This window comes from Malaya genurostris, chromosome 3, assembly GCF_030247185.1.
Source record: "Malaya genurostris strain Urasoe2022 chromosome 3, Malgen_1.1, whole genome shotgun sequence".
Taxonomy (NCBI): Eukaryota; Metazoa; Arthropoda; class Insecta; order Diptera; family Culicidae; genus Malaya; species Malaya genurostris.
Window position 1 is genome coordinate 137,473,223 of NC_080572.1, and position 13,117 is coordinate 137,486,339.

General features: G+C 40.9%; 1 protein-coding gene across 1 annotated transcript; it reads right to left on the bottom strand.

Annotated features, from left to right (window-relative positions):
- Positions 1 to 5,184: 5,184 nt before the first annotated feature.
- LOC131434002 (uncharacterized) lies at positions 5,185 to 11,482 on the bottom strand. Its single transcript, XM_058600622.1, has 4 exons — positions 10,418 to 11,482; positions 8,365 to 10,061; positions 5,315 to 7,419; positions 5,185 to 5,249 (listed from the first exon to the last, which is right to left on the bottom strand). Exons 1-4 carry the CDS (start codon positions 11,480 to 11,482, stop codon positions 5,185 to 5,187), a joined length of 4,932 nt encoding a protein of 1,643 aa, XP_058456605.1.
- Between the last annotated feature and the right edge of the window lie 1,635 nt (positions 11,483 to 13,117).

Consider the following 13,117-nt stretch of genomic DNA (forward strand, 5'->3'; position numbering starts at 1 on the left):
TGGACTTTTTGGCTGCCTTTTTCGGTTTCATTGTGCTGACGGTGTCTCGTGCATTCATATCGGGAAACAATGAGACGACAGGTCCTCGATGTTGCTGTCGTGTGTCTTGTTTCGGGGAGAGTTGCTCAGCAAATGATAGGAAAAGTGAACCATTCAACTTTTATATGGATGCTCTTGTATAGATACAGACATCTCGCGTTCTGATTGGCTGGTGCTGTCATGGGTTAAATCAAACAGGTTTTTCAATAGTGTACTATTGAAAACTTCAATATTGTTGTAATACACGTTCAAGTTGAATATTTTCGATTCTATTGGTAGTTAGATTATATAAATCCTTCTACAGATCACTGAGCTATGAGCTTTCAAAATACGAGAAAGGCAAACGCGCCATATGAATTATCCTCTTTGATACTCGTTTATACCAAACATTTCAGAAAAGTTTAATTGTGAACTATTTAAGAATATGTCACACAACTGAAAGTCTTAGCATAAAATTGTGATCATATTTCCGATGGCATGTAGCAAGAATTATGTTGATTCGTTAGATATAACAGGAGATATTCACGATCAAAAACTTATCACTCTCTCAGAGGGTAAATTTTGAAAAGGCGCCCCATAGTAAAGTAAGTCGTATTCACGACAAAAAATAAAACAAAATCGAAATTAGTCGTAGTAGGTTATTCGTCTATCCACATCGAGTGTTAGATGACGAATGATCGATTTTCGACCACGGTTCCCCTTTTATACGCATTCAGTTGAAGATATGTGCCTGACTACCTCAAAATCGTCGTCCTTGCGCGAAAAACCCAAGCGAAAGTAAAGATTTTTCCGCGTTGTTTTCAAATTTTAAGAAAACCTAATTTTTGAGTTGTTTGTGGTTATCGCACACTGTTCAAAATATTATCCTGAATTCCTGATCATATTTTTGATGAAATGGTGAAAGAATTATGTTGCTACCATTAATACAAGTCGAGATATTCACGATTAAGTTCTGCCCATTCTTCCTTATGGCTAATTTTGAAAAGGCGCCCCATATAGTAAAGTAAGTCGTATTCACGACAAAAGACGACCAGCTCTGTTTTCTCCGCAGAGAATTCGATACCCAGATGAACAGCCCAAACGGACAAGTTATCTAAGGTATCTTGCAATGGTTTTTGCAGGTTAACAGCTTTGGGTCCAGTAACTGAAACCACGCAATAATCTGCCAACTGTCTTAGAGTACTTGGGAATACTAGACAGCTGCCAATGTCATTCACATAAAAATATTAGAGGAGCGGACTGAGGCATGAGCCTTGCGAGAGAGCTGAATGCTGATTCTGAATGTTGCCAAATCGCCATGTGAAAAATACATGCACTTCTCTCTCAAAAGGTTGTGAACATAATTATTTATAACCGCTGGAAGTCCATGTTGGTGTAGCTTGTGTGAAAGAACATCAATGGAAACTGAATGTCATTTGTTGTTTTTGAGCGAAGGCAATTTGGATGTCAGACGAAAATAATACAAGGCAATCATTCGTCCCTTCACTTCTTCGGAAGCCAAACTGAGTATCTGACAACAAACCGACCCAAGTGTGGAGAGTCAGATGGAACAATATATTGCTCAAGAAACAAGATGAACAATTCCAAAAAAGGCGGGTGGGTAATGTCAGAGACATAACTGGATGTCGTGAATACGAAAACAACTGACATGTTCCTTAACACTTCCGAATAACAATTAGTTGATCAATTGTATGAATTATGCAAGCATTCCCCTTTGCACATTTTTCGCAAAAACAAAGAAGGCTTCACTTTTTGTTGAGAGGCTTGTTTCTACCTGATTTCGTTTGTAGCTTTTTCACTAATGGGCGGTCCTAACGGCTATAAAAATAGCCGCATTCAGAATTTTAATGTTGATTATTTCATTTCAGATTTGCATAATTTATTGAAACAAACTATCAATATGCTGAAGGGACTCGTTTCTAGCATTCAGAAAGTTCGAATTGCGTAATTCTCTACGACATTAAACTCTGGAACATTTTTCGCAAAAACAAAGAAGGCTTCACTTGATCTCGTTTACTGTGAGTTTCACACAACGAAATGTGCACAAATCTAACCAAACTGTTCTAGATTTGCAGTAAACTGAGGATATTTCCCTACGATTTGCGAACAACAAATCCTAATAGTTCTTTAGAAAACTTTTAGAGCCATTAGAACGGCTGATTTTGTGCAATGCTCTCCACCGTTGTTTTTTTCACCAATGCTAATGACTGGCAGCTGTGACGTAATCGCTCTAGTCGAAAGCGAAACTAATTGTGCAGACGACACAAAACACATCTGATCGCAGTGGCGATACAATCCAAACTAATTCAAGTTTTGTTGAGAGGCTTGTTTCTACCTGTTTTCGTTTGTAGCCTTTTCACTAATGGGCGGTCCTAACGGCTGTAAAAATAGCCGCATACATTGCATAATTTATTGAAAGAAACTATCAATATGCTGTAGAGATTCGTTTCCAGCATTCAGAAGAGTCAAATTGCGTAATTCCAGGGTTGTTACGAAAAATTTCAAAATCAAAACGCGCGAAATCCGCGCGAAGTCGAAAACTAAAACGCGCGAAATCCGCGCGATGTTGAAAACTAAAACGCGCGATATTCGAGTGAAGCGTTAGACAACTATTTTTGGGCAGGTGATACTTTACGCAGCACTTGAAAATTCATATATATATATATATATATATATATATATATATATATATATATATATATATATATATATATATATATATATATATATATATATATATAATTTAAAAATCTGCATAAGTTTGTCATATGAACACAATAAATAAGTCTGCATACAACACGTCACTTCGAGAAACCCCATGAAAACGATTTCATTTCTATTCTCCATCATTTTCGACATCCTTAGTTAAGGAGCAAGACTCTTTGCAAGCGTATGAAAAATGTAAACAATATGTGCGTAAAAACAATTCCGGCGCTTCTTTTCTGATTTAAATCAATAAATCATCCTTATGGTTGAAAAATAAACCAATCAGGTAATTCTGCTTAAAATTGCAATTCAAGAAAAGCGAAAATCTTGTCTAGAACTCTTCCGTTTTCCTTAAAACTGCTCGAGAAAAATTATTTCAGTTTCAGCTTACTTCCACTAACACATTTGATTAGCAACAAACACATTCTCATATGGAATTCCTCTTGCAGAAATTATTGCGATATAAAGATTTACGTACCTTCTATAAGTAAACCCGAAAAAGGAACCTTTAATTTAACACGCGAAAGTCAATGGATATGGAATGTTGTCGTGAAACTATTTATTTATCCGGAAAACTGCTTTTGTAACAGAAAATATTTAGTTCTGTTTATTTTGTGTAGCGCGATCTAATACAAATGCATTGAAGCAGTGTTGCTAACTTTTTTATCATGAAATAAAAATCTACATTCATAAAATGTAAGCAATTTTCCATCGAACATTGTTGAAAAATTGTTCAAAACTGATATTTCATACAAAATGTCAGGCTTAACATTCATTTGAGAATAAATTATTGTCAAAAGAGATTGTTTGAAACTCAATCCTGCAAGTCATTTTGATAAAGTCGTTGCACTGCATATATGAATACATAGATCTATGACATACGTACCAAACAAAATGTACGTAATACACAAATTACCAAAATCTAGTGCTTCTATAGTAACTAAATCTACTGAGACAGTAATATAAGAAACGAATTCTTAATAATATTACGTGATAAATGAAAGTCGAAAGAATTTAATTATTTATTTATTTATTTGGGAGCAGGGAAAAGCCCGCTGGAGCTGAAATTTACAATCTCTCTCTCCAGCAGGCATAAAACCTCCTCATCTTTTTATATCAACAGATTACAAAGATCCAACAGATATACTGCTTAATACTAAGGGCTTAAAGTAAAATTATTCCCGGCGAGGGTCAAGAGTGACTGGCCGGTGACGTTGAGGGCCGCATCCTGCTGTCCGTGAGGGTCCGCGGGAAAACCCCCAAGTCACAAATACTCGGCGAGTGTCCGGCATGCTGGACATCAAAGAGAGTGGCCCTCGGAGAGTGGCAATGCAGGAAAAAAGGAGAGAAAAAAGAGAAGTGAATATTGTAGTAAATGAAATTACGAAGGGGTTCGAAGGGGTGGAAGAGGGGGGGGGGGCGTTTCGAAAGAAGTAGAAAGCGGCAAAAGATCAAGTTAATTGTCACAAAAGATGGTGAAAAGATGAAGAGGGGGGATGCAAAAAGTATTAGTAACATCATAAAGATCTAGTTACTTCCGAAGAAGATGGTGGACAGCCGGGGAATCGAGAGAGTCGAGCGGATGTTAGAAACAAACCTAATGGTGAATATTATTCTTGGTTGCATAATCGATAGAGAATGGAAGTAGACTTACTGAGGGAGCACTAAACTAAACTTGTGGATTTGATACTAAATCACCCTAACGCTAAATCTAGAATTTATGTATTGGAGTTGGAAGGACTGTTTGAGATTGTGTTAAAAAAAATTGTTTTATGGTATTGCGAGACAGGGTAAAATCAAATACATGAGCTCATCGATTGAATAGACGACACATACTGGAGAAAGGTTCATTATAGCCATAATTAGTGCGAGCGGTTTGAATTCTCAGGAATTGATGAGATCGAAGATTTCGAGAATGAATATTGACGACGATCAGTGAGAGCAGCGATAACAGGAACAGCTGGAGCGGACTTCGTGACGTACGAGATGTACGTGGTGGATTTCGGCGCCGTGAAAAATTTGTACTGGTTTTCAATTCACAACACTTTTACTCTACGTTAATCTTAACTTTTCTAAACTTTACATAATAAAATATATAACTGACACTGACGTCTAGCAACACAGTCGGACTAAGAAAAAACCTGTCTCTTTTGCTGCACAGTCCCTTTTATAGTTGCTCAATCGGAAACAAGTAGTCCCGGAAACAACATTCAATCCAAAATTGCGTATCGACGAAACTGGATCGATGAAAGACTCGTTTATTTGCGAGTCGAAGCTGCGATGACATCTAGAAGGCGCTAGTTTCTTCTTCGTTTACGAACATCCTGACCCCTTCAGAAATTACATTTTGAACATCCCGAATCTCATCGTACCGATAGTCGACTAAACAGCTGGGTTGTCCCTCGATTTGATATCGATGATCATCTGACGTTGTGATGTTTACATTCGACTGTCAATGGCTGCTAGGAATCCAATTTTGCTGCTGGTGATAATTGTGACAATATCTGGCAAATAAAAAAGACCCGGTAGCGGGTTCAAAGAAATTAAGAAGTATTGGACAGGTGCTCACCGTGTCCCTTTTTAACAGGGCGTTGTATGTTTATTTCAGGTACGTTCTCAGTTGCGGTAAAGTCATCCGATGACACGACAGGGAGTAAACAAAGTTTTGCTACTGGCCGGGTGAATTTTCCTTGTGGCGTTTGAAGAGTGACCACTCTTGTTATACCATCTGGACCAGGATGCAGTTCAATTATCCTTGCAGTAGGCCATCGCATGGGAGCTAAATTATCTTCTTTGATGACCACTAACTGGTTTTCCGAAAGCTGCACTGGTGGTTTACACCACTTGGTTCTTGCTTGAAGGGTTGAAAGATATTCAATGTGCCATCGTTTCCAGATATCTTGCAGTAATTTTTGTGTCTGCTGCCACTGGCGTAAGCGGTTCAATGGTACTGCAGAGAAGTCATAATCAGGAACTGATTTTAGTGCTGACCCCGTCAAGAAATGCCCTGGTGTTAACGGGTTGTTGTCTGATGGGTCATCAGTAAGAGGGACGATTGGTCTCGAGTTCAGACAGGATTCTATTTGTGTCAACAATGTTTCCATGTCGTCGTGAGCCAGTATGTGGTTTCCTAAAACTCGGATGAAGTGTTTCTGTGCCGATTGTATAGCGGCCTCCCACAAGCCACCGAAGTGTGACGCCTTAGGTGGATTGAAGTGCCACTTGATACCGTTTTCGTTGCACTCCTCGGCGATGGCCTGTTGATGATGTTTGCTACGGATAAGTGATTTAAGTTCGTTAGCAGCGCCAACGAAATTTCTTCCGTTGTCGCTAAATATGTTTGAACACAGTCCTCTGCGTGCAACAAATCGTCTCAATGCCTGTATAAACTTCGCAGTGCTGAGGTCTGCTACTAATTCCAGGTGTACTGCCTTTGTGCAGAAACATACAAAGACCGCTACATAAGCCTTTCGTGGGCCGGCTCGTCGATGAGTTGATTTCAGTAGTATTGGACCCCAATAGTCAACACCAGTTGTTGAGAAAGGTCTATTGGCAATGACACGTGATGAAGGTAACTCTGCCATGAACTGTTCGAGGAGCTTTGGGCGAGCTCTGACGCAAACGATACAATTGTGAACGATTGTACGGGCTAAGTTTCTGCCACCTATGATCCAATATCGTAGACGAAGGGTACTAAGAAGCAACTGAGGGGCAGCATGAAGATGTTTTTCGTGGTAGCTTCTCACTAACAGGCTAGATAAAGCATGGGAGGATGGCAAGATGATTTGATGTTTCGCGTCGTAGGATTGATGAGATTGATTTAGTCTTCCTCCAATTCGTATCAGGCCTTCAGGCGATAACATCGGATGAAACCATTTGATTCGAGATTTCGCAGAGACAGGCTTCATTTGCTCGAGCGATTTCCATTCGTCTACAAATGTTTGCTTCTGGACGAGTTTTATCAATCTGGTGTCCGCTTCTCTTGCTTCGTCTACAGAAATGCCAATGAAATTCGAATGAGCCGTTGTGTTATGCTGACAGTTTCGAGCAAATCTGAGACAAAATGCAATTACCCTCAACATACGCTGGTAATTTGAACATTTGCCGACTAGTTCATCGATGAATGATGACTCGCTTGCCATTGGTGTTGCCGCACAATTGACCCTTCGTGATTCACGTAATACATCAGGGTTTTCGATGACAAATGAAGTTTGCGCGGGCCATTCGGTTTCTTTGCGAAGCAGCCATGCAGGTCCATGCCACCAAAGGTCACATTGTAGCAGCATATCCGCGGACATGCCTCGTGAAATGTGGTCTGCGGGATTTTCCTTCCCTGCTACGTGTCGCCAGGTACAATTGGAAGTCGTTTGTTGGATTTTGGACACTCGATTAGCTACAAAAGTGGTCCACGTTGCGGGTGGTGATTTAAGCCAACAAAGTACTGTCGTGGAATCTACCCAGAAATGGGTTTGAACAGGAAGCTGTAATGACGAGTTAACCTTTTCATACAGCTGAGTCGCTAGTAATGCTCCGCACAGTTCGAGCCGAGGAATAGTTTGCTGTTTTAGTGGAGCTATCTTGGATTTTGTTGTTAGCAATGCCACCTTGACTGCGTTTTCTTTGTTGGTAGAGCGCACATATACGCATGCTCCATAAGCATGCTCCGATGCATCACTGAAGAAATGTAGTTGTATTGTACAGGGTGATTTTTTAAGAGCTTGAGAACTTTTTTAAACAATAAAACGCATAAAATTTGCAAAATCTCATCGGTTCTTTATTTTAAACGTTAGATTGGTACATGACATTTACTTTTTGAAGATAATTTCATTTAAATGTTGACCGCGGCTGCGTCTTAGGTGGTCCATTCGGAAAGTCCGCTTTTTTATCGACAAATTTTGTTCAGCGATGAGGCTCATTTCTGGTTGAATGGCTACGTAAATAAGCAAAATTGCCGCATTTGGAGTGAAGAGCAACCAGAAGCCGTTCAAGAACTGCCCATGCATCCCGAAAAATGCACTGTTTGGTGTGGTTTGTACGCTGGTGGAATCATTGGACCGTATTTTTTCAAAGATGCTGTTGGACGCAACGTTACAGTGAATGGCGATCGCTATCGTTCGATACTAACAAACTTTTTGTTGCCAAAAATGGAAGAACTGAACTTGGTTGACATGTGGTTTCAACAAGATGGCGCTACATGCCACACAGCTCGCGATTCTATGGCCATTTTGAGGGAAAACTTCGGAGAACAATTCATCTCAAGAAATGGACCGGTAAGTTGACCACCAAGATCATGCGATTTGACGCCTTTAGACTATTTTTTGTGGGGCTACGTCAAGTCTAAAGTCTACAGAAATAAGCCAGTAACTATTCCAGCTTTGGAAGACAACATTTCCGAAGAAATTCGGGCTGTTCCGGCCGAAATGCTCGAAAAAGTTGCCCAAAATTGGACTTTCCGAATGGACCACCTAAGACGCAGCCGCGGTCAACATTTAAATGAAATTATCTTCAAAAAGTAAATGTCATGTACCAATCTAACGTTTAAAATAAAGAACCGATGAGATTTTGCAAATTTTATGCGTTTTATTGTTTAAAAAAGTTCTCAAGCTCTTAAAAAATCACCCTATAGTTGGATTTGCACACAACACACAGCGCTCGATGTACAGTTCGTTTAAGCGAGGCAGCTGAGAATGATAGTTGGTCCAACGTTCAATCACCGAAGCAGGAAGCACTTGATCCCAACCCCAAAGGCTTCCGTCATCGTTTTTCATCATCCATAGAGATTGCATGAAAAGTTTCGCTGTTGTGACGACCGGACCTAGTAAACCGAGGGGATCGAAGAGTTGAGCGATTTGAGATAGTGCAACACGTTTGGTGAGCGGGGTAGCCGGCATCGCTAGATTAATTCGGTACCGCAGAACGTCTGATGCTGGTTCCCAGTGAATGCCAAGTGTTTTGATACACTGATTCAAATTTAGGTCGACGGATGCTTGCAATGCACGATTTTCTTCGGGGATTCCTTCCAGAACAGTTTCTTCATTGGAAGCCCATTTACGTAGTTCGAAACCGCCTTTGGCTAATAAACCTTCCAGTTGCCTTTGCAACGTTTTCGCGTTATCGATATTAGACGCGCCTGTGAATAAATCGTCGACATAAAAATCTTTACCAAGCGTTTCAGCGGCTTCGGGAAAGTTGGTTCTTTCATCATTAGCCAATTGTTTTAACACTCGTGTGGCTAAGAACGGCGCACACGCAGTACCGTACGTAACGGTTTTCAGTTCGAAGGTGTTGAGAGGAGCGTCGCTGGAATCTCTCCAAATGATACGTTGAAGTGGGGTATCCCTTTCATGAAGTAATATCTGCCGATACATTTGCTTAATGTCTGCGATAAGCATCACAGGATGTTTGCGAGAGCGCAAAATAATTGACCTCAAATCCTCCTGCACGATAGGGCCTACCAAAAGAGCGTCGCTCAAGGACGGCCCGTTAGCTGATTTGCACGATGCATCAAACACGACTCGTACCTTTGTTGTTGAGCTACTATCCCGAACAACAGCGTGGTGGGGAAGATGAAAACATGGCACGGTTATCTCATGTGGATTTGCAACGCGTTGCATGTGATGAAGAGCATAATACTCATCCAAAAAACACTTGTACTGTTCACCCAACTCTCTATCCAAATTTAACCGTCGCTCCAATGCATAGAAGCGTCTGATAGCCGTATTACGATTATCACTCAAGTTGGCTAAAATGTTCTGTTTGATAGGAAGTCTTACGATGTACCGCCCTTCAGACGTACGAGCCACGGTTTGGCGAAAATGTTCCTCGCAAGCAGCTTCTTCTGCAGAATAGCATGGTGATTTGTAATCTTCTTCTAATGTCCAAAATTTTTCCATTAGATTATGTAAATCGACATTGGTTGCAACATTAGCAATGACTGGTGTAATACGCTGACAGGTTGTAGTCCTTCCTGAAACTACCCAACCTAGCTCGGAGTTTATAAGAACAGGCATACCGTTGCCTAGCGAAATTTGTCCTGTTACTTTAAATAAATCGAAGAAGACTTCGGCACCTAAGATTAGATCGACAGGATTAGATCTACAAAAATTAGGATCAGCCAGCTGTATATCCGGAGGAAATTGCCACGACGTACTGTCTACCGAAACGGTTGGCAGGTCTACAGTTAGTTTAGGTAAGACTAGAAGCTCTACGTTGGCACTATAGTCGCTAATGCGTGATCGTATAGTAGTTAAAAATTTCTGACGAACATTGGTAGACGACTGACCGATTCCTGCGACCGGAACGAATGTCCGCTTGCGCTGCACTCGAAGTGATTGAGCAAGACGATCAGTTACAAAGCAGCATTCGCTGCCAGAATCCAATAATGCTCTAGCAGGATGACGATTGCCCTTTTCATCAACTAAAATGACAACTGCAGTGGCTCTTGTGACTTGACGAAGCGTGGCAGACACTGACGGTAATCTTGATTGCTCGGTTGCTTGAGAAAAAGTAGCTTGGGACGTAGGTGAGTTCGATAACTTCTCGTCGCACGCGACATTGAGCACAGTTGAGTGTGATGATGACCTTGGCATTTACGACATGTGCTGGATGATGAACATTCCTTGACCATATGACCCCGACGTAAGCAGTTGCGGCATAACTGAAGACGACGTACTTCCTTTTCCTTGTCCTCCAAGCGTAGTTTTGAGAATTTGGAGCACTGATATATAGCATGATTTTCGTTGCACATGATACATTTCCGAGAATTAAAATAATTTGCTCCATGACTGGCTACAGGGCGAATGTTTCCTTTTTTCACATTGGAAGCTAATACAATGTCAGCGGAATTAGATTGCATATTTTGGAGCACAGTCACGCGACGTTGAATGAAGGCTGTAAGATCAGGAAAAGAAATTGCGTCTCTGGTCGATGCATATTCTTCCCAATCTCTCCGCGTCGTTGGGTCTAATCGAATACTTAACATTCGAATAAGTAAAATGTCCCAACACTGTGTTTGCTCGCCGAGCTGTTGTAGCACTCTAACGTTTGCCTCAAATTTTTCCACCAGCGAATGCAGTTCCGATGCGGATTCACGTTTAATAGTTGAGAATTCGAAAAGAGCATCCACATAAGTATGCTTTAACCTTGCAGGATTCTGATAGTGATCTTCCAGTAGGTTCCAAGCGACAACATAATTGTTGGCACTAATGGGGATGGTTTGAATCAATTTTAATGCGTCCCCAGATAGCGAAGAGCGTAAGTAGTAGAATTTCTGAATGTTGGAAAGTTCGGCGGATGAATGAACCAGCGATAGATACAAATCGTGAAAATTTAGCCAGTTATCTAGATTCCCGCTGAACACTGGGAGTTTGACATCGGGCAAGCGCACGTGCGAAGCCGATGGAGGGAAATGACCAGCATAAGGAGAACCAGAAGCACACGGTGTAACAGGAGTTTTATTAAGGGTTAGTAAAAAACCCTTCACTTTATAATAAGCAGATTCGAAGCTGGATCGATGTTTGAATTGTTGCTCGATGCCGGTTTCGTCGAGTGATTCGAGTTCTGCCTGCACTTTATTGAAATCGGACCAGAGCGATGCAAGGTGCTCTAGTCTCACCGGTACTTGACAAGCATCAGTATCATCCTCATAATTGTCGACAAACGCCTTGATGAGGTCGAAAGACGTTTGGATGCTGCGCTGTCGCAGCTTCAAAGACTTTATTCGTCGTTCCGTCGCCATATTGAACAGGAACTGCAAACGGAAGACCGCGTAGATCGAACGGGACAAGAAAACGTTAATGGAATGCTAATTACCTTCTGAAGGCAAATATGTGCCTTGTATAAATTTGTCCTCAAGTATCGTTGATCGAACGCTCACAACTCTGGTTGATTCCAGTCCGAAACTCCGGCTTCACGAGGTGGTGACCGTAAGATGGTGGGTTAGATGGTGTCACAGATGTAACAGCTAGCACGTTGGCGTCAGCGGACAAGTGGAGTCTCGACACTTATCCGGTTCGAAGGACCAGATGACGACAATCAGTGAGAGCAGCGATAACAGGAACAGCTGGAGCGGACTTCGTGACGTACGAGATGTACGTGGTGGATTTCGGCGCCGTGAAAAAATTGTACTGGTTTTCAATTCACAACACTTTTACTCTACGTTAATCTTAACTTTTCTAAACTTTACATAATAAAATATATCACTGACACTGACGTCTAGCAACACAGTCGGACTAAGAAAAAACCTGTCTCTTTTGCTGCACAGTCCCTTTTATAGTTGCTCAATCGGAAACAAGTAGTCCCGGAAACAACATTCAATCCAAAATTGCGTATCGACGAAACTGGATCGATGAAAGACTCGTTTATTTGCGAGTCGAAGCTGCGATGACATCTAGAAGGCGCTAGTTTCTTCTTCGTTTACGAACAAATATTTAAATTTAGTTTGCCTAACAATTCGGGGCAATCAATTTTAGATTGTAACAGATCTGACACGAATATTGCCCTGGAGAGATCTCGGCGATCAGATTACAGGTGTAGATCGATCAGTTTACAGCGTTCCTGATAGCTTGGGAGGTTGTTGGGATCTCTCCAAGGAAGACTACGAAGAGCAAAGCGAATTGAAACATTTGTTAAATATGCGGCACATGCTAGCAATGGGCTCGTTATATACATAATTAGTTCTAACATAGGAAATCCGAAGAAAAAAATAGGAAAACTACGACGTCGAATGTCAAATTGTAACAATTGCAAACTCTATGTGCTCTTTAAAATTTAACTTGATTTCCAGAACACCCAAGTCCTTAACAGACGATGCGCGTTGGAGAACAGCTTATGGAATATCATAGTCGAACTTGAATACAGACTTTTTGCTACTAAAAGAGATGACGGAGCATTTAGTGGCCATTTAAACCATTTTGAAATATGAAATATGAAAGTCATCGGCGAACGATAGTTTCATGCACTTGATCGAAAAATTTAGATCATTGAGATACAATAAAATTATGAACGGTCCAAGGTGACTTCCTTGAGGAACTCCAGATGTAACAGCACATGGTGAGGTTGTACAGGCTCCTATTCTCACTATCATTTCATTACCAGTTAGATATGATCGAAGCCAATTAAAAAATGATCCGTTTAATCCCAGTCTATTTACTTGGAGATCGTTATGTGATGATTGATTTCGTCGAACGCAACAGGGGAAGTTGAAAGCTTTGGCATGGATCCAAGCTGAGTTTCAGATATGTAGTCAGAGCAACTATGTGTTATAAAATCCAGAACTCTAATTTCAAACATCTTCGATACAGCATACAAAGCAGCAATTCCACGGTAGTTGGATACTATACCCTTGTTCACATTGGATTTATTCCATATTTCA

What these genes read in the sequence shown, in the direction of transcription:
- LOC131434002 (XM_058600622.1), bottom strand. Translation starts at nt 11,482, where the DNA reads ATGGCGACGGAACGACGAATAAAGTCTTTGAAGCTGCGACAGCGCAGC. An exon ending in TGGAGGACAAGGAAAAGGAA is followed by an intron (nt 10,062 to 10,417) that starts GTACGTCGTCTT and finishes CTTCGAGTGCAG; the next exon opens with CGCAAGCGGACATTCGTTCC. An exon ending in CCCTGTTAAAAAGGGACACG is followed by an intron (nt 5,250 to 5,314) that starts GTGAGCACCTGT and finishes TTTATTTGCCAG; the next exon opens with ATATTGTCACAATTATCACC.